This window comes from Branchiostoma floridae, chromosome 10, assembly GCF_000003815.2.
Source record: "Branchiostoma floridae strain S238N-H82 chromosome 10, Bfl_VNyyK, whole genome shotgun sequence".
Classification (NCBI taxonomy): domain Eukaryota; kingdom Metazoa; phylum Chordata; class Leptocardii; order Amphioxiformes; family Branchiostomatidae; genus Branchiostoma; species Branchiostoma floridae.
Genome location: NC_049988.1, coordinates 19,210,821 through 19,231,527, shown reverse-complemented (window position 1 = coordinate 19,231,527; position 20,707 = coordinate 19,210,821). Strand labels below are relative to the sequence as shown.

At 43.4% G+C, this 20,707-nt stretch overlaps 2 protein-coding genes and 1 long non-coding RNA gene across 3 annotated transcripts in view; 2 read left to right on the top strand and 1 right to left on the bottom strand.

Moving 5' to 3' along the window:
• LOC118425061 (cartilage acidic protein 1-like) overlaps positions 1-17,433 on the top strand; it is a 20,481-nt gene extending 3,048 nt beyond the window's left edge. The window contains exons 2-13 of the mRNA XM_035833878.1: positions 8,559-8,749; positions 9,414-9,566; positions 11,194-11,238; positions 11,430-11,610; positions 12,741-12,898; positions 13,235-13,410; positions 13,826-13,998; positions 14,410-14,555; positions 14,834-14,919; positions 15,312-15,453; positions 15,938-16,589; positions 17,251-17,433. Of these exons, the coding sequence (XP_035689771.1) occupies positions 8,625-8,749; positions 9,414-9,566; positions 11,194-11,238; positions 11,430-11,610; positions 12,741-12,898; positions 13,235-13,410; positions 13,826-13,998; positions 14,410-14,555; positions 14,834-14,919; positions 15,312-15,453; positions 15,938-16,589; positions 17,251-17,433 (2,220 nt within the window). The 5' untranslated portion in view covers positions 8,559-8,624. The remainder of the gene's footprint in view (positions 1-8,558; positions 8,750-9,413; positions 9,567-11,193; positions 11,239-11,429; positions 11,611-12,740; positions 12,899-13,234; positions 13,411-13,825; positions 13,999-14,409; positions 14,556-14,833; positions 14,920-15,311; positions 15,454-15,937; positions 16,590-17,250) is intronic.
• A 213-nt stretch (positions 17,434-17,646) lies between these two features.
• LOC118423906 lies at positions 17,647-19,677 on the top strand. Its single transcript, XR_004832136.1, has 2 exons — positions 17,647-17,801; positions 18,548-19,677. It is a non-coding gene; the product is annotated as an uncharacterized LOC118423906 (long non-coding RNA).
• Positions 19,678-19,751: 74 nt separating this feature from the next.
• The window catches only part of LOC118425060 (rhodanese domain-containing protein CG4456-like), a 2,354-nt gene continuing 1,398 nt past the window's right edge, over positions 19,752-20,707 (bottom strand). Inside the window, exons 3-4 of the mRNA XM_035833877.1 lie at positions 20,246-20,408; positions 19,752-19,809 (exon numbers count right to left, since the gene is read on the bottom strand). Of these exons, the coding sequence (XP_035689770.1) occupies positions 19,752-19,809; positions 20,246-20,408 (221 nt within the window). The remainder of the gene's footprint in view (positions 19,810-20,245; positions 20,409-20,707) is intronic.

Genomic DNA, 20,707 nt, shown 5'->3' with positions numbered 1-20,707 from the left:
ACTAGGGGTGAGACGGATCTGCTTCTCGATGAAAATCATGAAAAAGTATGACGCAAAGGACATTTCCGAATGCGGGAGCGCAGTGTTTTATTGGCGTCTTGAATATTTTTTTTCAAAGTTGATAGGAGGGGGGAGGGCCAAGCAAAAATATTTTGTCTTGGGGGGAGGGCCTAGCAAAAAAAAATTTACCTGGGGGGAGGGCCATGCAAAAATTTTTTGGCCCGACCCTCTGGCGACCGGCCCTCCCCCCTCACTAAACGCCGTACGGTCCCTAACTGCAGTGTAAACATCCACTCGCCATGATCCCCTTTTCCCCACTCGTGGCGTTATGAAAATAAAATCAGACACCCCTGTATAAACAGTAGCAGATTGGGCAGACGCCATGTCCTGCTACTGTGTACTTTAGCGGTGGGGAAAGGAAAACGCTGATCAAAGCTCCAGTGATCCCATACTACTTGTCCCTCCACTGAGAGCCTTTCAGCGCAACACTAGGTTTTCTTCAAACTCACATCGCTACACTGTTCAATTCACCGACAATTGCCGGTTTCCAAGTCCTTCAAGAGCAACGGTTTCTTTCCCCAGACAGCCAAATCATGGAACTCTCTCGACGACAATTGCTTCCCTCCTGTCTGCAACTTATAATATGAGTCTTCGAACAAATGTCCACCGCTATCTCCGCGCGCAGTTATTTCCAACTTCTTAGTTCATTGCCTTGAAGTGGTCTAATGATCTTACTCTAAACAACCTGGTTAAAAAAACGCGCGCTTATACCCGGGTCTGTAAGGCCCAATCTATACACCGTTTTTACCGATATCGTTGGATGTGTCGGGAGGGATCTGGAACGCTGGCCGCGGGACACCCGTGGCGCTTGCAGTCATAAACAGCTATATAGCCTAATGAGCCCGCGTTGTATGCTAATGAGCCTTCCCGAAGTCGGGACACATCTACACGCGTGCGGAAGCTGTCGGGGACCCCTGCTAAGCTATCGGGGACCCCTGCTAAGCTTTCGTACGAATGGTCCGGACCTTTCGGGAGAAATTTTCCCGATGTCGTAATGGCGATATAGCAGTTCGATCTAGACGATGAAAAAAAGCTGTCGGCGAATGGTTGTAGGCTCGCCGATATCGGGAAAAACTGTGTGTAGATCGTGCCTAAGAGAAACATTTCCTACGTTTCTCGCGACAGGTTGTCCCGTGGGGTGATGTTTGTTTAACTGCCGCTAACAGATGTGAATGTGAAGCACCTGCTCACGTGTTTGTCTTACAAGGCAGACTATCTGCGGACTAACTGTCAAAAACCCGAGCGCAAACCTCAAATACCTTACCTAGAGGGCCTGTATTAAACATTACAACAATTACCGAAAAGAAAGGAAAGGAAAGGAAATAAAATTGAGCACGAGTACGGAGTAAACGAGATGTAGAAAAAAATACAGCCCTTGGACAAAGAGTCCCAATAAATAATACGATCGAGTACACTATAAGTTATAACTCAAGTCGTCAACCACAGATGAAGTTTCCTATGTTTGTGTCTTTTCGCGTATTTTCGTTTACAAATTCTGTCATTCAGTAAACTAGATGTTTACAGACATACGTGAAACTCATTTACTACAAAAAGACGCAAACCTGACTCTCACAAGCATAAATACGTACGCTAAACGCGGAGGCAGTTTTCTACGAGGCAAAAAATGACAACAGTCGATGCAGTAGGTTCTTGGGTATGAACTCCAAGCAGAGGTTCGGTCCCGGCTGTATTGACATGTTCTTTGGCGTTTTTATTGGGTTTTCTATTTTGTACCATTTTCTTTTTGTGGCGCGGTCTAACGGGACAAAAACAAAACAGCACAAAATAGAAAGCCTGATTAAAACGCCTAAAACACGTCAAAACTCAACTGGAGCCAAACCTCTGCTTGCAGAGTAATGATACGGTTGTTGTGCAAAGGTCCCCTACTCAGGGGTCCACGCTTAGCACGTTTTCGGCTGGAATTTCTCAAATTGGAGTCCGCAACTTTGTTTTTCTCGCCCTGCCGCGAGGTTGTTGGTCTCTTAACGGGCGCGCCAGTTTGTGCACCAGCGGGCTAAGTTTGGACACAAACAAGCGGAACGGTTTTCAACTACCCGCGACGTTCTCTTTGTTTGTTTCGCATCAACCGCCTTTTTGCGTAACACACACGTTTTGTACAGTAAGTAAAAACTGCGTAATACCTGACTGTAAGGTTTGATCCACTTACACTTCTCCTTTTTCGATAAGTGTGATGGGATCTTACTCTTTTCGGTACTTGTACGAGTAAGTGTGATGGGGCTTGAGTTGTGGCTCTCCTCAAAACCTGGAGCGGCGATACGCCCATAAACAAAGCTAGATACTTATTTTCACATGTGTTGAGTGAGAAAATAGGTGTAAATTGCCTTCTCAGGGTCACAGCGTTGGGTCCTGCTAGGGGTTCAAATCCAGAACTTTGGATCAAACAGTGGAGCTCTGGCTTTACATTCAATCCAAGAAGACGTCCATAACCAAAGCTAGATAGGTACTCATTTTCACCTGGTTCTGGTGAAAACGTATGTGCTTAAATACTAGTACTACTAAGTAAGTACCTTCCTAAGGGCACAATGTTGGGGTCTGCTGAGGCTAAGTTTGGATAAGAAGTACGTCCCACGGCCCCTGAATTACGCGTTAGTTTACCAGATGTAGGGACAGAGTTTGCCAAGTTTTGAAATGACAAAACCAACACACACAGTTTGTAAGTGAAGAGCCAGGCACGATAGGACGTAGAAAATTCTAGCTCGACACGACGTATAAACATCAAATCAAACTTGTATTAGTTTTAATATTACGAACGGATACGTATTCTACAAACATAACACAAAAAATCATGTTAGTCTTTTTTAAGTTTGCTTTGGTACATATTAAAACATTCGTTTCTTATTGTCGAATCCTAAATGCTAAAGGCAGGTATTCTAAAGAGGAAATCTCACTGGATGTTGGGACGTTGGCGCAATCCATATTTGTGGTGCCCATGGCTTTATAATGGGAATATCGTGCAAAACGTTGAAGTATGATAAAAACAAGGAAACGCACAAAAGCGTGAAGAGGTTTGTATTCATCGATCAAATTCTTTGAGTCTGTCGCAGTGACGCCACCAAGATGCCCCAGTTTCAGTGAGATACCGACGTAATTAAGGAATCATTCGGCCCACTTCTGTTAGCTTGCCCACGCTAAATTAGTACTATTCCTTAATGGGGTGTAGCGGACCAAATGTCTTGATTAGTAAGAACTCCTTAGAGCCTTCCTTAGACGTCAATGTTGACCTTTTTGAATGGGCGTGGGCAGTCCTTCTTAGTCAGGCTCAACAATTTCAACAGGGGAATCAGAGATGGAAGATCTAGACTTCACACCCTTACCCATAGAGACTTGGCGTCAATGACAGAGTAGTTTGATCGCGAGGTCACTGCAGATATAATTCCTGGCATACCTGGCTAGATGTCGTGCCCTTGGGAAAGGCACTAAACACGACTTTCCTATCTCCACTCAGGTGTAAACACAGTACCGTGACTTTGGTTGGCAGGTAAAAGACGGTAGAAGAAGAGATATTGTCAACTCCCAATACCATGCCGCAAAGACATGGTATAACATCCCACTTTACCTGAAATCCCTAAAAATTAGGCCCGATTATTACACGTGAGAAATCGCTTGGCGTACGACGTCTACCCTGGCATACAATATAAAGATGTCGATCGTACAACACCGCGGCCGATTTACAAGCAGCAACGAAAGGTGTCATGCCGAGGACCTACGATCTCGTCTTAGGTTGTTGTACAATTTTCGTCGTGTAAATCAGGCCTTTCTAAAACATCAGTCCCGATACGATGTTGTAAGTGGGCGTGGGCAGAGCGGCCTCCACAGGGACCAATTTGCGGTGGGGGGTCAGGCGGGTCTGGTTAAACGGAAACTTGTCAATCTCTCATAACAACGCGAGAGGAAGGAGACAGGGGAGCGTGCAATATCGCCAACATCAACTACAGATAAAATCTATTCGTTTGCGTTTATCGCGCGAAGACGTCAACGAATAGCGTTACATTTTGCCCTAATGATATGTACACTCTTATATACTAGTATTTTATAAATCTTACCATGAATTGGTACAGTAGAAGCCGTTTAATTTTCCAGCAGATTTCCTGCAGTTATCCGACATATGCAGAAATGCGAAGTCACTAAGAATGGAGTGAATGGGTTTGGGATTTGGAGATTCCGTGCAATTGACCGAAGTGTGCTGTTATCCAGTGTGCGATAAACTGGCTTCTACTGCATTGTTTTAAGCTCATCAGTTAGTGAATGTTTTACAAAATGTAACATTGAAACGAGATTAGAAAATATATGAACGCAGCTAAGAAATTATATTACAAATCATACACTAGGAGTAATATCAATAAGAGCAAGACCTGGCGGGTACATTTTCAATTATCAACAAGTTTCAACTAGAAACAGTGAAAAATGACGAACGATTTCTGTACGATCCCCGACTTTGTGAAATACTTGTACTTGTCAGGAAGCCGAAGGTCTGGCTGCTACATTCCTGATCTTATCGCAAAGGTCTGTAGCAAAATATGGGTGTGTCGAAGTTTTTGATACATACGAGTACATACATGTACATGCAAAATGGAATAATGAAAAACTAAGTGACGGAATTTTAAAAAAAATGTAACTCCGTCCTTAAAGGTATTAAAAACAAAGCTCTGCATATTATTTTTTTTACAGAACATTTAGATACAGAGATGGAGACCTCTTCATAACCCTGCTGCTTCAAAGATAAACGAAAGAAGGGAACACTGTTGAGAGAGTAGAGTAAACCAGTGTGTGTCTGGGTTTACAGTCCCTTTAATTGGTGGTCAGATTTTTGGAGTCTCGGTGTGACATACCGTGGGTATCTTTAGACCGTCCTGTCCGACTAACCTGCGCGACCTTCTTATGCCATGTTCTCTTCAAGCAGATGTGATGTGAGAATCTGAAGCAGTCTAAGAGTCTTACGGCTGTTTTTACCACATCTATAAAACTGTACTTTCTTCAAGGAGGCAAATCGTTAAGAAAGTGATGAAATACTAGATGTGGGCCTAATATTAACATCTGCTTGCAGACTATCCTACACACACCCTTACTGCGTAGAGGTATAAAGAACACCATAGTAGGGGTCTGTAGTATCGCAGGTGACCCTTCCGGACTTTCTGTACATTCCTGTCCCCCTCAACATTTCTTAGAAATCCTTTAAGAGGCAAATGGTTCTTTTAACGTAAGGGTTGAACACAGGAGAAGATCCCTTAAAGGTTTGTACCATACGTAAAATGTCAAGAATTACTGTAAATGCAGAAATGTTCGCGGTGGATTAATGTTCGCGGTTTTCGCGGCGACCACTTTACCGCGAAATTAAATCCACCGCGAACATTTTTCTATTATGGTATTAGACTGCAGTAGATGGTGTTACCGCGAAAAGTCATTTTTCCCGCTACCGCGAAATTAAATCCCCGCGAACTTAAATGCATTTACAGTAAGTTGTTAGGATAGCGTGGGTCGGTGGACTAGGTACAGAGACAAGCTTCCAGAAAGGAAGTCTCGTAGGTCTGGAGAATAGCGAAAGGTGTTATGTACTGTTTACATCTTCAAAGGGTCATGAAAATGTTTTGTTCTTTTTCGGAAGTGTTAAACACTTAACAACAGCTTAAATGTCTGCCCTGTCTCGGAGAGTTGGGCTTACTTAGGCTTACATCACATTTCCAAACCGGGGCCCGGCTGGGCTGTTTGTGGAAACGGACAGTAGAAATGTATACGTAAAAATATACACAATAATGGCCACGACGACTGTTCTCTTGACGCCTTGTGTGGTCTGATGTCTTTTATATCATACTTTGCGTTCCTCAAAGCTGCCGGGCCGGCCCCCGGTTTGGAAATTTATGTGACGTAGCCGAGTCTTTCCAGTAGCGTGCGTGTCAGCTGAGCCGGTTGGGAATTGTGAAACCCCTTTCTGAAGTTTCACAGACGCGGTTTACACAATCCCGATCCAGGAATTAAACAAATCAAACGTCGGGCACATCCTCGACTGAGTGACACGAGGCAGCCTGTCGGGGAAAACTAAACAAACACACGACAGATTTTTGTCCGTTCTTTGTCATTGCAAGAACTAGACAAAGGTTCAAACGTTTTCTGACCATATCCTTTTAGATCTCTCAATGTGCAATATGAGAGAGAGAACTGGTTAATTTAAAAACACAATTTAGAATACAAGATAGTCGTCTAAATTGCCTCGCACACCAATACAGAAAGGTGCTTAAGAGTCTGATGCAATCTCCTGCAAGAAGTGCATTAATCTGATGATAATCATCAACATTCCCAATTAATTAATTATACAGTCTGTACTCACTCTACGAAAATTACCTTTAAGAAAGATTAAAATGTAACATATAAAGTCTAATAGGTACTTAAAAGATCAACACAATATGGCAACTCAAAATATGAGTATCGAATTCGCGAATGTATAAAATATATAAAAGTTCGATGTTGAATATGACTATACGTTTTCTTATTCTATCGATGTATCATTTATGTTCAGCTTCGTTCAGTCTTTAAAATAGCTCGGTTCAAGGACATGTTACTAGTACAGAAGTCACAAAGGTCTCTGTGTCTTAAAGATGGGCCGACACTTAAATAAGAATGAAACGAGGTCAATCTAAGAATTTGACTGTCCTAACGTTAACCCATCACCGTGACTTTTGTTTTCTATTTAGAACTGTTCAAAAGAGCCTAAGATATCATATTTTATTTATTTTCCCGTCATCAAAAACCATTTATTCTTCAAAATATTGCATGTATCTTATTTTCCCAGTACTAAGCTCTGTCCATCCACCAGAGCGTTGTTGTCGGTAGTCGCCTGGAAGTAAAAAGAAAATAAGGTCAATCCAGAAGGCACACTGACCTGTACTGTCCGAGTATTAAGATGAATGAAGGCCTTTATCGTAATACGGTAAATTTTTGCCCAACCAAGTTACGTACAGGTCGATAATACAGGATTGTGCATTTAAGTAATATTATAGTCTGTTTGTTAAAACTCATGCGGAATACAAATGTATAAACTAGATATTATGAATGTTCCCCCGTCACTAAGCGGTTTTATCCGGAAGAGCGTCGATGTCGAAAAAATTAATTATAGATATCCTAAGGCAAAAGGAAACAGGGTCAAACGGACTCAAATCACAAACCATACTGACCTAACATTATCGCAGAGGGGTCGGTTTTCTATTTAGAACTGTTCAAGAGAGGCAACGAATATTGAGTATTGCGAAGCTTTCAAGTCCCTATTTCTAGAAGTCTAGATCAGGAACATCGGCAACTCCCTTGATGTAAAAAGAAAATAGGGTCAATCCACAAAGCACACTGACCCAATATTGTCACAGGGAAGGGGATTTTCTTTATAGAACTGCTCAAGAGAGGCAAAAGATATTGAATATTGCGAAGTTTCCAAATCCCTATTTCTAGAAGATCTAGAACATTCACGGCAACTCCCTTGATGTAAAAAGACAACAGGGTCAATCCACAAACCACACTGACCTGACACTATCTCAGGGAGGTCGGGGTTTCTATTTAGAACTGTTTACAATCCTGCCGCCTGCGGGCATTTTTGCCCCTCCGAAGCCTTATTCTCTGACAACCGAATAAACAGTCGGAAGGACTCGGGTTTCTTCAACAAAACCCTCCAGTGTGGACAGGAACGAAAAGAGCAGCCATCAGGTTTGTGTCTGTCCGTCAGCGGTCGGATCTGCAAGCACGTGCTAACCGCACTGCAAGCCAGTAAAGACCGCCGGATGTTTGCTGCCCAAACCGCAGACAAGGCGTCAACTGTGCTTCTTGTTTCTTAGACGTCTGCACGCTTACTGGGGTGCTTTAATATTACGGCAAGGCAAAATGCACCCAAAGACCATCGGTCACTTGTTCAGTTACTTCTTTCATATTTATAGTTTTCAAACGCCCTAAGAAAGTAATGAAACTTACTTTTTTGAAAGATTTAGCAATTCTTTGCCTTTGTAGAATGAATCATGCGGATCTGAAACTATGAAAGGGGTACAAACAAGTCGTTAACTGTCTAAGAACTGTATGAGACGTCTGTACGTGCATTTACTAAGGTGCTTACGGTGGCGAGACAAGCGTACCTAAAGACTATGGATGGCATGTCCAATTACTTGAATATTTTGAAATTGCCTTACGGAAACAAGGAGCCAACTTTTTCTATAGGAAAGACCTGACGATAGTGAAGGATAGAGCTCTATAGATCTTGAAATGTGAAATGAGCGGGGAAAAGACCGCGAACTGTTTTTTTAAGGCATCTGTACATTCACACAAGGACTTATAATTAGAGAGGTGCAGTCTATAGTGTCTACCAGCCTAGGGTACTTATTTGAGTACTGACAGGATAGTTTGAATTGGCCGAAATGGGGTTTATTTGGTTGAATGGCTAGGTTAGTATGTAATACCTGTTTTGATATTTTTTTCGAAAACTCAAAACGATTTTTCCCAACACACAGGAAGTAGCTCTTCCCCAGAGGGCACCGCTACTGAGAGATCTGCGCAAGCGCTCTGTGGAGGGACCGATGTTCGAGGACGTGACGTCACTGACCCTTGACCCCGCGCAGGGATCCAACCCGAGCCAGCGGTACTACGGCATGACCGTGACGGACGTGAACAGGGACGGCAAGATGGAGATCTTCGTCGCCAGGTACTATTTTCTCTCCATTCGCCAACTACAGGCCCGTTTTGCTACAGTATCTCTTTCTGATTGGCCTGAGTCATGTGTGTATCACTCCTTCCGATTGGTCAGAATTTGAATCGACACCATCTGTTGTCATTTCCAATGGAAATCTTCGTCGCCAGGTACTCAGGAACTATTTTCTCTCCATTCGCCAACTACAAGCCCGTTTTGCTATAGCACATATTACGACAGTTCTGTGAGAATTACGACAATCGTTCTCCCAATTTGCTCATATATTGATGATGTCACAATAATGATTATTTTAATGACAGAAACCAATAGTCAATAGCAAAATTAGTTGACATCAACACCTTCCAGATTCTTACCATGAAATTAGTCCACGCGAAAATAAATGAATGTACAGTATGATCGCAAGTTGTATGTTTGACCATTCCAGTTTAACCGACCAATATGGCGACTGTGACGTCAGACCTCCAGTATAACACAATGAACATGATACCAATATCTCTCTACTCATTTAAAAGATGTTGACTTTTATTCCATATGCAGGCCTCTATTTTGTATTTGTGTAATAGTTGTTGTCATCCAATGTGCCGTGTACAATTGTCGTGCAATACATTTCTTCGTCTTTCCTTTTTTTTTAAATATTGATCTAATGTTTGATTGCTAGCTATGGCCGTCCGAATCTCGTCCTGAAATGGAGCTCCGAGAGGAGACGGTACGAGAACATTGCCGTGGACAATCCAGAATCCCCTTACTACTTCCTGCGTGACCCGGAAGGAAATGGCATCAGCGTGGCCGCTTGTGACATTGACGGTGATGGGTAAGAGACTTCGGGATATTCCTTATAATTCCCACCTTTACAGTTTTGTACAGGGTTTAACTTATATCCGTTTTGTTGCTTTCTAACCAAACAATTGACTGTAAGAAAACAACATGATCTCCATTTAAGGGTAGAAATTGTTACAGAAAAACAGAAAATGCCGCCTTTGCGAGGGCAGACTTCACGCCTTTACCCAAACATTTCTTTGCGACCCTTCCATAATTCTCATAGACAAAAACAACATTACTATAAGTAAAGTCATATGGCAATATTGCACGGTGTATATTGGTAATCGCAGAGACGAAGACAGACAGGCACACAAACGGACAGACAAGGCCAGCATAGAGAGGGAACGAGTGAGCGGGTGAGAGAGAGAGACAGAGGAAGAGAGATCTCTGTCTCGAGACAGAGAGTCAGAAAACCATACTGTCATCTCTTAACATTTGCTTGCAAGACGTCAGCTGGCGTCCTTGAAAAGGTTACCACCTTGTGGTATCGAAGGTTGCAGCCCGACTTGCTAGGGAGACACCACACACACACACACACACACAGAGAGAGAGAGAGAGAGAAAGAGAGAGAGAGAGAGAGAGTCAGAGAGCAAGAGAGAGAAGTCAGAAAACTTAGCAAGACGTCAGCTGGTGTCCTTGAGAAGGTTACCACCTTGTAAGACTGAAGGTTTCACCCCGACTTGCTACAAGCATAACCAGGATTCCTGAGATCCGTATCTGTCGCCCTCACGGCTTAATTGTGCAGAGAAGAATGTTCCGAATGGTAACCTGGAATCCAGTCTCTTTGTGGCACGGCCTACCGTAGCTAGTGTAGGCTCTCTACGGGGCCAGTGTAGTTCTCAGCCGCCGGGGTAATCGGCCACACCCGTTGGATTTTCACGCGGTAGGACTTTTCCCACTGGGCAAAGTCTAACCGCGTGAAAATCCTACCGTGTGTGAACTATTACATCGGCGGCTGAGAGCTGCACTGGCCCCGTAGACAGCCTACACTAACTACGGTATCCAGTACCACAAGGAGACTGGATTCCAGGTTACCCGAATGGCTGAAACTGTTGCTACAATCCTGGCCGCAGGGCGGGTCTGTAGTCTGCACCAGATGGTTGGGGCTGTTGCTGACATGTTCAGACTGACTCTAATCTGTCTTACAAAAATGTACATCTGTCTATATCTGAAACAGTTGTGTCGCACTACTTGTCCCTCCATTGAAAGCCTTTCAGCGCAACACTAGGTTTTTCCTCAAACTCAAATCACAATACTTTTCAATTACCGATCTCAAAGTCCTTCAACAGCAACAGTTTCTTTCCCCGAACAGCCAAACTATGGAAATCTCTCGATGACAACTGTTTCCCTCCTGTCTACAAATAATTATCAGCCTTCAAACAAATGTCCACCACTGCCTTGAGCTCCTTGTACGATTATTTTCAACTTCTTAGTTCATTGCCTTGAAGTGGTCTAACGAACGTTACATCCTTAAGATATAATTTTTACCCTTTATGCAATTACGGTATCATATCTGTTTGCTCCTTATGATCAGCCTTGGGGAATGATTATGTAAAAAAAGATGAATGCTTATATTTTGACCACAAGCCGTTGAATATACGATTTTTTCCCTATCCTAGCTGGGAAGAGATCTACATCGTGAACATATTTTTACCAAGTCAATAGTATTTGTGTGGTTAAATAGAAGGTATGAATGGGTTGTTCAAGAATTTGGCATGCCTTCCTTTATCCACGAATTGAAGAGATTTTGGCGCCCTTAGCAGTTTTTCTTGGTACTGCAGCCGAACGTTCCGTTCTTAGATGTAGTTTTTATTCACTAATTGTTTTTTTTATCACATACTTTTCCCTACTCCAGTTGGGAAGAAATCTACATCGTGAACACGCAGTCCAACAGTGTGGAGGATAGCGACCTGGCGCAGGCCGACAGACTGTTCCACTTTCACGAGGGGAGGTACAGGGACGTGCTGAGGGAGGAATACAACCTCGGTCTCGGCCAAACTCTCTCCGCGAAATCCGTGGCCTGCATCGACAGAACGGTGGGTATATTACTGGCGAATACATTTGCTAATTGTTCCTGTTTGATCTTTAATTACTTCTGCAAAACCCCTGTCACATTAATTATCCACGATCTTCGGGCGTATCGATTGAGGATCGGCCATATTTAAGACCGACAGAGAAAACCGTCCCTGTCACATATAAGCCATTCTTTGTACCTTGTACAATTGTTGTGCAATAAAGTTATTATTATATTATAATGACAGTGCCAATGGCACAATATTTGAGGGTGGTTTGCGATCTCCGAACTCTAGCATTGAACTGTTTTGAGGCCGACTAGACTATTCGTGACAGCCAAAAGCTAACTACTTAGTTCAGTACAGTTCGTCCCGGTGTCACCATGTTGTCGAAGTGCAAAGGTCCGTGGCGATTGCCGTTCGTCAACGACTGGACTGACCTGAACACGACAGGGGCAGCCCTAAACCTGTAGATTTGTGGTGGGTCTCTAACGTGCTCAAGGTGTAGCCCGCACTGAGACAGGACTAACGGCGATTGAGGTCACCTGTACCTAAGAATCGAGTCCCGAAACATCGACAGACCACCCTGGATTCGAACCTGGGACCTTGTGGTCAAAGCACCGCTTTCTTTCAAGATTTCAAAAGGATGAAATTCATATGTTCTATTCTTCCAGGGTTTAGGCCAATACTATTAAAGTGGAGAATTTCCAGAGAGGCGACCATAACACAAGACTAGCATAGCTCATGCTCATTCTTTTGTGTATTTATTTGTTTGTTTATTTATTGTATAGGGTTCTAGCCGGTCTTTCGTCGTGACGTCAGAAGGCTGTAGGGCTTGATGTATAACATGACTCATATTTTTGTTTGTTTATTAATTGATCAATTAATCAATGAAGTTGTATGTTTATGTATTTTCTTATTTATTTAGGGTTCTTGCGCTATGGCCGGTACTCATTTTTCGTGACCTCAGGCGACTGTGAGACTTGATGTCTAACATAACTCAAATTTTTGTTTTAATTACTGATATATTTCCGGTATTCCTTCTTCGTGACCTCAGGCGACTGTGAGACTTGATGTCTAACATGACTCATATTTTTGTTTCTTTGTCGATTTATTCATTATCTCTTTGTTCGTTTGTTTATTCATTTGTTCAGGGTTCCGGCCGTTACTCGTTCTTCGTGACGTCAGACGGGTGGAGCGGCGCCTCCCACAAGATGATCGAGATGGACATGGACGATAGTGACGTCACGGCTGGGAGGATCAAACTCAGTGACGTAGCTGGGGAGGTGGGCGTCAACTTCTTCGCAGGTAGGTCTTCAAGTTTTGTCATTTCTGGTCATATCAGTAAGACGACTGTAGCAAGTCTAGAGTCTGAAGGCTAGTTGCAAGTGATACGGGAAATTACTTGCAGCTAGCTTATTTGAGGTCGTCTTGTAACAGACAAAAACCGAAAATGTAAACGTTTACTATGTATCGAAAAAAATGTGACAGACGTAAGTGAGCATTAGGAAAGATTTTTCCTTGAATCGACATCGAAAACTTTCCTGAGCATATCTATCATATATATCAAAATCGTTGACTTTTTTAAGTTTCCTTCACGTTTGAATCTTTGTGACTAGTATGCGTACAAGTGTTAAAGAAATACCAGTCATGGTATTGTTGTTGCTCTTTTTTCTCTCACAGGCGGTTTTGGAGTAGCTGTTGGCCCGATTGTTAGCGACAACGGCATGTCGGACATCTTCGTCACCACAGACGGCAAGTCTCCCAACCTGCTGCTCAAGAACAGGGGAGACGGCACCTTCGAGGAGGTGGCCGAACCTTCAGGTGAGCTTAAGATGTCTTGATTGGGGATCGTCCAGTGTTTAGGATGTTTGCTGTATTGGATATTTTGTTGCTTGTGTTTGCCTTTTACGGAAAGAGCATCTGAAAACACACCATCGATCATTATACAAATTGGGTTCTAATTTCATAACTTGCACCTTCTTGTGCTATTATCCATTTAAGTAATAAAGAAATCCAAAGACCATAACTTAGGGAAACCCAAACATCATTTTATGACGTAATAATCTGGTTTCAAGGTCTCCAACAAATGCACCCATGCAGTTCCGAAAAGACCGACTAGGTGGCGTACATTTATGTCACTGCTTCACGAGTAGACAAGATAAAAGATAATTGTTGCTAGTTATCTTTTGTTAGTTATTTTCCTTTAAAAAGGTTTTATTTGAATTGATCGATTCAGGCATTCTGGACGCAAGGCTTCACGACGACCACTGGCATTCCAGAAAGAGTCGCGGGGTGGCGCTGGCGGACTTTAACGCTGACGGGACGCTGGACATCGTCTACGGGAACTGGATGGGCCCGCACCGCCTATGGGTCCAGACCAAGGCACAGGACGGCAGAAATATATTCAAGGTCTTAACGCTTTTCTTCTTCTTTTGCTTCTTCAAAGTCTTCAACCGCGTTATAGTTGAGTGAACTTAAGAAGTCTAACATAAATAAATTTGAAACTCTAAAGCCCAGGACTTCTGTAGAGCCTTCTTCAAAATGCCTGACCCACTAGTCTCACACGTGACCCTTCGGACACGTGACTTAGAAGGTAAAGGGTCAAATGAAGTCTGTATCGAATACGTCAGCTGGCTAATATTAAAAACGTACTTGCTTTTGTTCTTTCTTTCTCTTGAGATTATCTAGAGTTACTTTCTTTTAGTGATGTCTGATGATCTTTGCTACTGTTCTTCCCCATTTTCATTTTATCTACGAAAAAACATAATTTCATCGTGTAGAGTGACTCGTAGACTAACCGCGCCCCTGGCGCCTCCACAGAACGTTGCAGGCAAGAACTTCCAGCGTCCGTCTCCGGTCACGTCCGTGTTCGCAGCCGACTTCGACAACGACGGGACCACCGAGGTGTTCTTCCAGAACGTGGTCAACTGGATCGCTGGCAGGATAGCACCAAACACACTGTACAGGTAAACGAATGACCGATTTGGTGGATAAGTGGATTAAAATGACTGGCTGAATGGTATGGACCTTGGTGTGAGTAAAAAGGTAGCAATCCTATTCTTCTCAGTTTCGTCGTGAAAGCAATCCGAATAAAAGGTTTGGGACGACACGCGGTGGGTTTTAAGCCAGGGTTGGCTGTTCATTAGGAAAACATGTGTATGCGTTCTGCTCGTCCTGTTAAGACCAACAGAAGAAGAAAAGACGCACGTTCATCTCTTTTCTTTTCTTTTTTCCTTTTCTGTAGAGTACGGCAGAGGGATGTCGGGAAGGTTCCAGTTTTTGACCAGTTGGACGCAGGAGACGCCGTGGAGGCAGGAAGATACGGAACAGGTGGGTGTAAGGGGTGGGGGGGGGGGGGGTCGCTTTCCTTCAAGTGTAAGGGGGTCCACTTTCCTTCAGGGAAGTTTGTTGATAGAATATTAGAATATTCATTACATATCATGACTGTGGCACAGTGTACTAGAATGCTGCCCCACAAACATCTCATCTACAAATGTTCATTACTTGGAATAAACGGGCTTCGTCACCTGTTCATCTTTAAATCAAAACATGTCTAGGATATAACTGTTTACATTGTAACAGATACCATAATATCAAAGGAAGTTACATACCTCAGTAACACCTTTCTTATCACCTAATAATAAATTAAAAACAATATAGGCCTTCAAAATACCTTTACACCACACCTGACTTTGAAATAACGTAACCTCTGACCTCCCCAGGTGGCGTGACAGCTGACCTTGACCACGACGGACAGCTGGAACTTGTCCTGTCTCACGGTCCTGACCTTCCGGACGTGCTGTCCGTCCACAGGCCGCGGCTGGGCAAACAGAACAACTGGATCCGAGTCCTGCCCAAAACAAGGTAAGGCGACAGTCGCCATTTTGTTTCCCAGTTCCAAAACCCTCTGACCCCATTACGTTTGATATAACATTTGAACTCATGACGTGGTACCGTGTGGTATACGTCGTGCCTGGGCAAATAGACCGACTGGATCCGAGTCCTACCCAAAACAAGGATAGGGGACAGTCGCTATATTTGTTAACGCACCAGAAAAGTGCCATACATTGGTATATCTCACCTCTTGTGGAGTATAAGCCCTCCATGTATAATTCCGGGTATCGTTTTATCTGTTCACGAGATTATTCCCCAGATAAGTCAGACAGGTACGTCTGGAATGGTTGCCCTAACAATAGCGATAAATCCTACATGATTGCCTGAAGCAACCAAAGCAACTTAATTGCCAGGCAGTTATTACTATTTGTGAATCCCGCTTTTTGTGCAGTTATACCTCCATTGTCACGGACGTTTAAACGACTTGATATTATGTATTTACTCCCCTCTATAGACATGGCGCCCCGGCCCGTGGAGCCCGTGTCGTCATCAGGACCTCCAATGGTGACTCCCAGATCCGCGTGGTGGATGCCGGGACGGGCTACCTCTCCCAGTCGGAGCCGATCGCGCACTTCGGGCTGGGTTCGGGAATCCTTGCCACCGATCTGGAGGTCACGTGGCCCAACGGACGCAAGGCTGGAAAAGCGCTCTCCGCAGCCGATAACAACAAGGCGATCGTTGTGGAATACCCGTACGGATACTTGGAGGACGATCCCGAACTGTTTCCGCTAGACAGCCCGACCGGAAGTGTGGACGGCGGCGTGGACAACCCGGTTGTTGCTCCAGGAACGACGGAGAGCAACGTCATCAACGAAAACGTCACGGCTCCTGCACCAACCACGTTGTCGGCGGGATGGTACGTCATCAACGAGAATGTGACGTCATCTGAGGGCGAGATCTTAACGGAAATCGAGGGCATTGTCTCCACTCAAACCGTTGCAGTGCCCACTACGCATGCGCAGAGCATTCTTACCACTTCAACGTTTGCAACGACAACGAAGCAAACGACAACAACAACAGCGACCCCTAGCGCTTCGACACAGAGAATGCAGAACTTCACAACCGCGAAGCCGGAAGCAAGCACAACAAAGCCACGGTCTCCGACGGTATGCAATCTGTTGCTTATAGCTGCTGTAGTAGTACTGATAGACATCGTGATATGTAAATGATAGATTTATAGATAACTTAGCATTCTTTTCTGCACATTTCGAGCTCGATGTTTTGAGCTATCTAATGATAATGTTCCCACAGTACTTAATGGCACAATAGTTAATGGCAACGATTTCCTCTCCACGATGGTGAAACTATGGGAAAAACGGTTTCGGGTTGAGAAATTAATACTTGAAGGCACGTCTCTTGTACTTATCTGATCTGGTATTGGATACTCAGTACTTGGTATGTCAACCAGTTATCGTTAATTGTTCACTTTTTGTATTCTATTAAGTCTCAGAAAGTCAGAAAAAAATCAAAGTTTTCTGTACAGAATCTACAACGCCTGGAATGGTTTGAAATTGTAAGGCTGTAAGGTTATTAGAATTCTTTCTACATAGAGAACTCATGTACACTAATGTGTTATATTTCTCTTTTGTTGATATTTCTGTATATGAATAGAATGTTTATGTTATTTTGACGTCATGTTGTTTTGAACAGGTTTTTATGTTAATGACCCAAAGGAAGACTAGCTACAATATAACGTTACATTGTCAAGCGAATATCTGGGTGGTGATGAACTCAAACTCAAAATTTTCACCTTTTTTCTCCATGCAGCTAGAAGAAATCGAGGTGATCGGCATGCAGTTGCCGCGGTGCGTGCGGATCGACGTCACGTGTGCCCCGCCGGAGGTGCCGAACGGCCGCTGGGAGCGAATCGCAGCCCTCCTACTGGAGGGAGAGTCACGTGACACCGATGGGATGGCAGAAGGTACGCTATTGGCTGTTGTAGACACGTGAAGCCTCCACCATTTTGTTAAAAGGAATCTCCGAGGATGAACCACAGAAAGTACGTTATTGGCTGTGTAGTCACCTGACGATGACGTATTTCAGAGTTCGATATATTGATTGGTTAGCAGTTACGTAACAATGATGAAATAAACCATTCATTCATACATTCATTCATAAATGTTATTAACATTGTGCTCTTTTAACCCTTTATCGCCCAGGCGGGGAAGAGCGGTTGCAGTTCCTAGACCTGGTGGGGTTCTCGTGTGACGAGGGTTACCAGCTGAAGGGCGGGAAAACGCGCTGGTGCGACAAGGACGGCAAGTGGCGAGGCAGGAAGGGCAACAGGGAGCTGCCCACGTGCCTTCCGTTCACTACAGGTTTGTTTGTTTGGTTTGTTTGTTTGTTTGTTTGTTTGTAAAGACCTGTATAAGACTAAAGATGTCACATTCCCAAACTGGGGTTTGTTTGGCTGTTTGTAGAGAGGCAAGATAAAAGATATACGTAAAAATATACACAAATACTGCCCACGACTATTCTCTTCACGTCTTGTGTAGTTTGGTGTTTTCTGTATTATAGTCTTCGTTCCCAAAATCTGCCCAAACGGACCCTGGTTCAGAAATGTGAAAAGTTTGAAATAGCACTCTTGAATTTCTCAGGCACAAGCCGGTTTATCGACATTTTTTTTATTCTGTTTCGTCAACAAGGACATTGTCACGTCAAAACCACAAAAACTGAGGACACTGTAACGTCAAAGCTGATATTGAGGCTGAACTGCCACAAAATTTCATCTCAGTGCACGAGACCTCATCTTTAGTTTGATGGAACTTGAGATCCAGGATTGGGTTAGACCAGTAGCAACCTCCAACACAAATGTATGACGACAACACTTTTGAAAAAGATAAGAAGGGAGTAATGATCGTGTATTAGGTAGCAAATTTGGGTCTTTAGTTTTCATCGACGTCTTCTATTCATTCCATAATGAGACCAGTTCTGTTTCCTCAATATCTTCTCGTATTGCTATGATTCCCAATTGCAAGTTGGCTGTAACGTACTTTTTCATTACAGTTCCCTTTTTTTATACATTTGGTACCTAACCCAATAACTTTTTCTCTCCCCCATCCAGACGTGAGCGGCGGTAACGACACGTGTATTGACGTCTACTCAGGCTGTAGGAATTTCGTCTCGTTCTGTTCCCTTGGCAACCTGTACCTCAGAACCAACTGCAGACGGACGTGCGGCTTCTGTTAGAACCGACGCGGAGCGATCTCATTGGTCCGAGGATTGTTACGTCACAGTCAAGCGATTTTATTGGTGCACACTTTTGAACGTCACATTCGAACGATTTCATTGGTCAACACTTCGTTACGTCACGTTCGAAACATTTTAGCAGTCCACACTTTTATTACGTCACATTTGAGTGATATTATTGGTCCACACTTCGTTACGTCACTTTCAAGCGATGTTATTGGTCAATACGTTGTTAGGTCACAAATCAAGGTCTTCATCGCATGGACACTGCAGTTTTATGACCAATACGATATTTCTGCAAATTACAAGTCTGTTCATTACGATTGTCAATGTGACGTAACAATGACGACAACCAATGAGACTGCTCCATTATTTCGTCCTTGTATGATTGGGTCTACTTTGTAAAAATGTGGTATTTATGTATCTACAGTAAGTCAAAGAGATGGTAAGGTTTAACCGATGACGACAGTATAGCACTCTTTTCCAAAATAAGTAACGCTAATACTTTTCAGAAAAAAGAAGATACGAATTTGTTGTCGTATCATATGTCTGGCGACAAGGCATTTGTAATATTTGTATTATAAAGTTTCGTCTTAGGTAAAAAGCTCGTAGTTTAGGCGATTAGTATACAAATGCGTGTTGAGTTGCATGACCATATCTGTTGACTATGAAAGAATGAGAGGGTAGATGGGAATATGCCATTGTATTGTAGTCGTAGCTAAGCATTATGAATGTTTAGTGCCTTGTTCTTGTGTTAACATATGTCAAATTTAACGCCGAGAAATATCTTGATTGTACTAGTATTGGATGCGTTGAAAACATTACCATGGTTCTCTTTATATTAACTGTTCGATCTAGAGTTGGAACATGACAAACTTTTATATGTTGGATATCATCTACAAAAATAACAGATTTTGTACATCGCTATTGTATGCTCGATTTAAGATGTTCTTAGTGTATAAATTGTAATGTTTGTGTTAAATAAAGACTTGTAGTCGTACTCTGTCTTCGTTGCATAGCCGGATTATTTCTAGTGTCCATGTATAACTTAACTGTTATGTCTGGTAAACGTTCTCTCTCTAGTCCACTCCGTGGTTTTTCTTCCACTCTATGATGCCGCCTGCATATATCTTAGCCCTGAAAAAGCAAGTTCAGTAGTCAGAATTCAAGAGGGATTGAAAAGAAAAAAGTAGTGTCGTAGCAACTGCCGAACTGGTATAAAAATTGGTACCTGACTTCGGTTGGGGAGGTAAAAGGTGGTGGGATGAGAGGGTCGGGCTTCGGCTATCGAGCGCTTGCTTGACACAGTGGTTAAAATGGTTAACCCCTCTACGACTTTGGGACTGCATATCTTTACCTTTGGCAAGAAGGTTGTTTTCGGTAGCGTATGCATGTGGGTGGGGATGGGGTGGATGTGTCTGTCTGTCTTATTATTTGGTATGTGGGTAGCTTTTAATGAAACCTTTCAATGAGTTGATTTCGGGCCCTATAGGCTATTGGTCTGTTACGGTTACCGTATCACAGCGGAACTTTATCTCGTTACGGCCTGAACGGGGTATCTGATGACCATTACCTGGTGTACCCGAGTCTCTGCGCGATCGGCAGCGCCAGTTTAGTCCTCCTGCCGGACCTGCACGTCAGCACGATGTTACCGTCTCCCTTCTGAGGCTTCGTTATCCCGTACTGGTCCCGGAACTCCTCCTCTGATAGCTGCAAGGCTGATTCCAACTCATCCACTGTATACAGGAAAGACAAACATAAGAACAGGGTCCGTAAATAGTTTCATCAGGTCTTCTTCTTTCACGTCAGCACGATGTTCGTGTGTTCCTTCTGAGGCTTAGCTTCTTCATCCCGTACTGATCCCAGAACTCTTCTTCTGTCATCTGTAATGCCCGTTCTAACTCGTCCACTGTAGACAACGGTAACACAGCAAAAACGACATATATATGCGTCTGGATATGGATCTGGTATATTTGCCGATTCTACTTAATCTCCAAGCCGGTGGTTCAAGACAGTAACATAAGCTGGGGAAGGA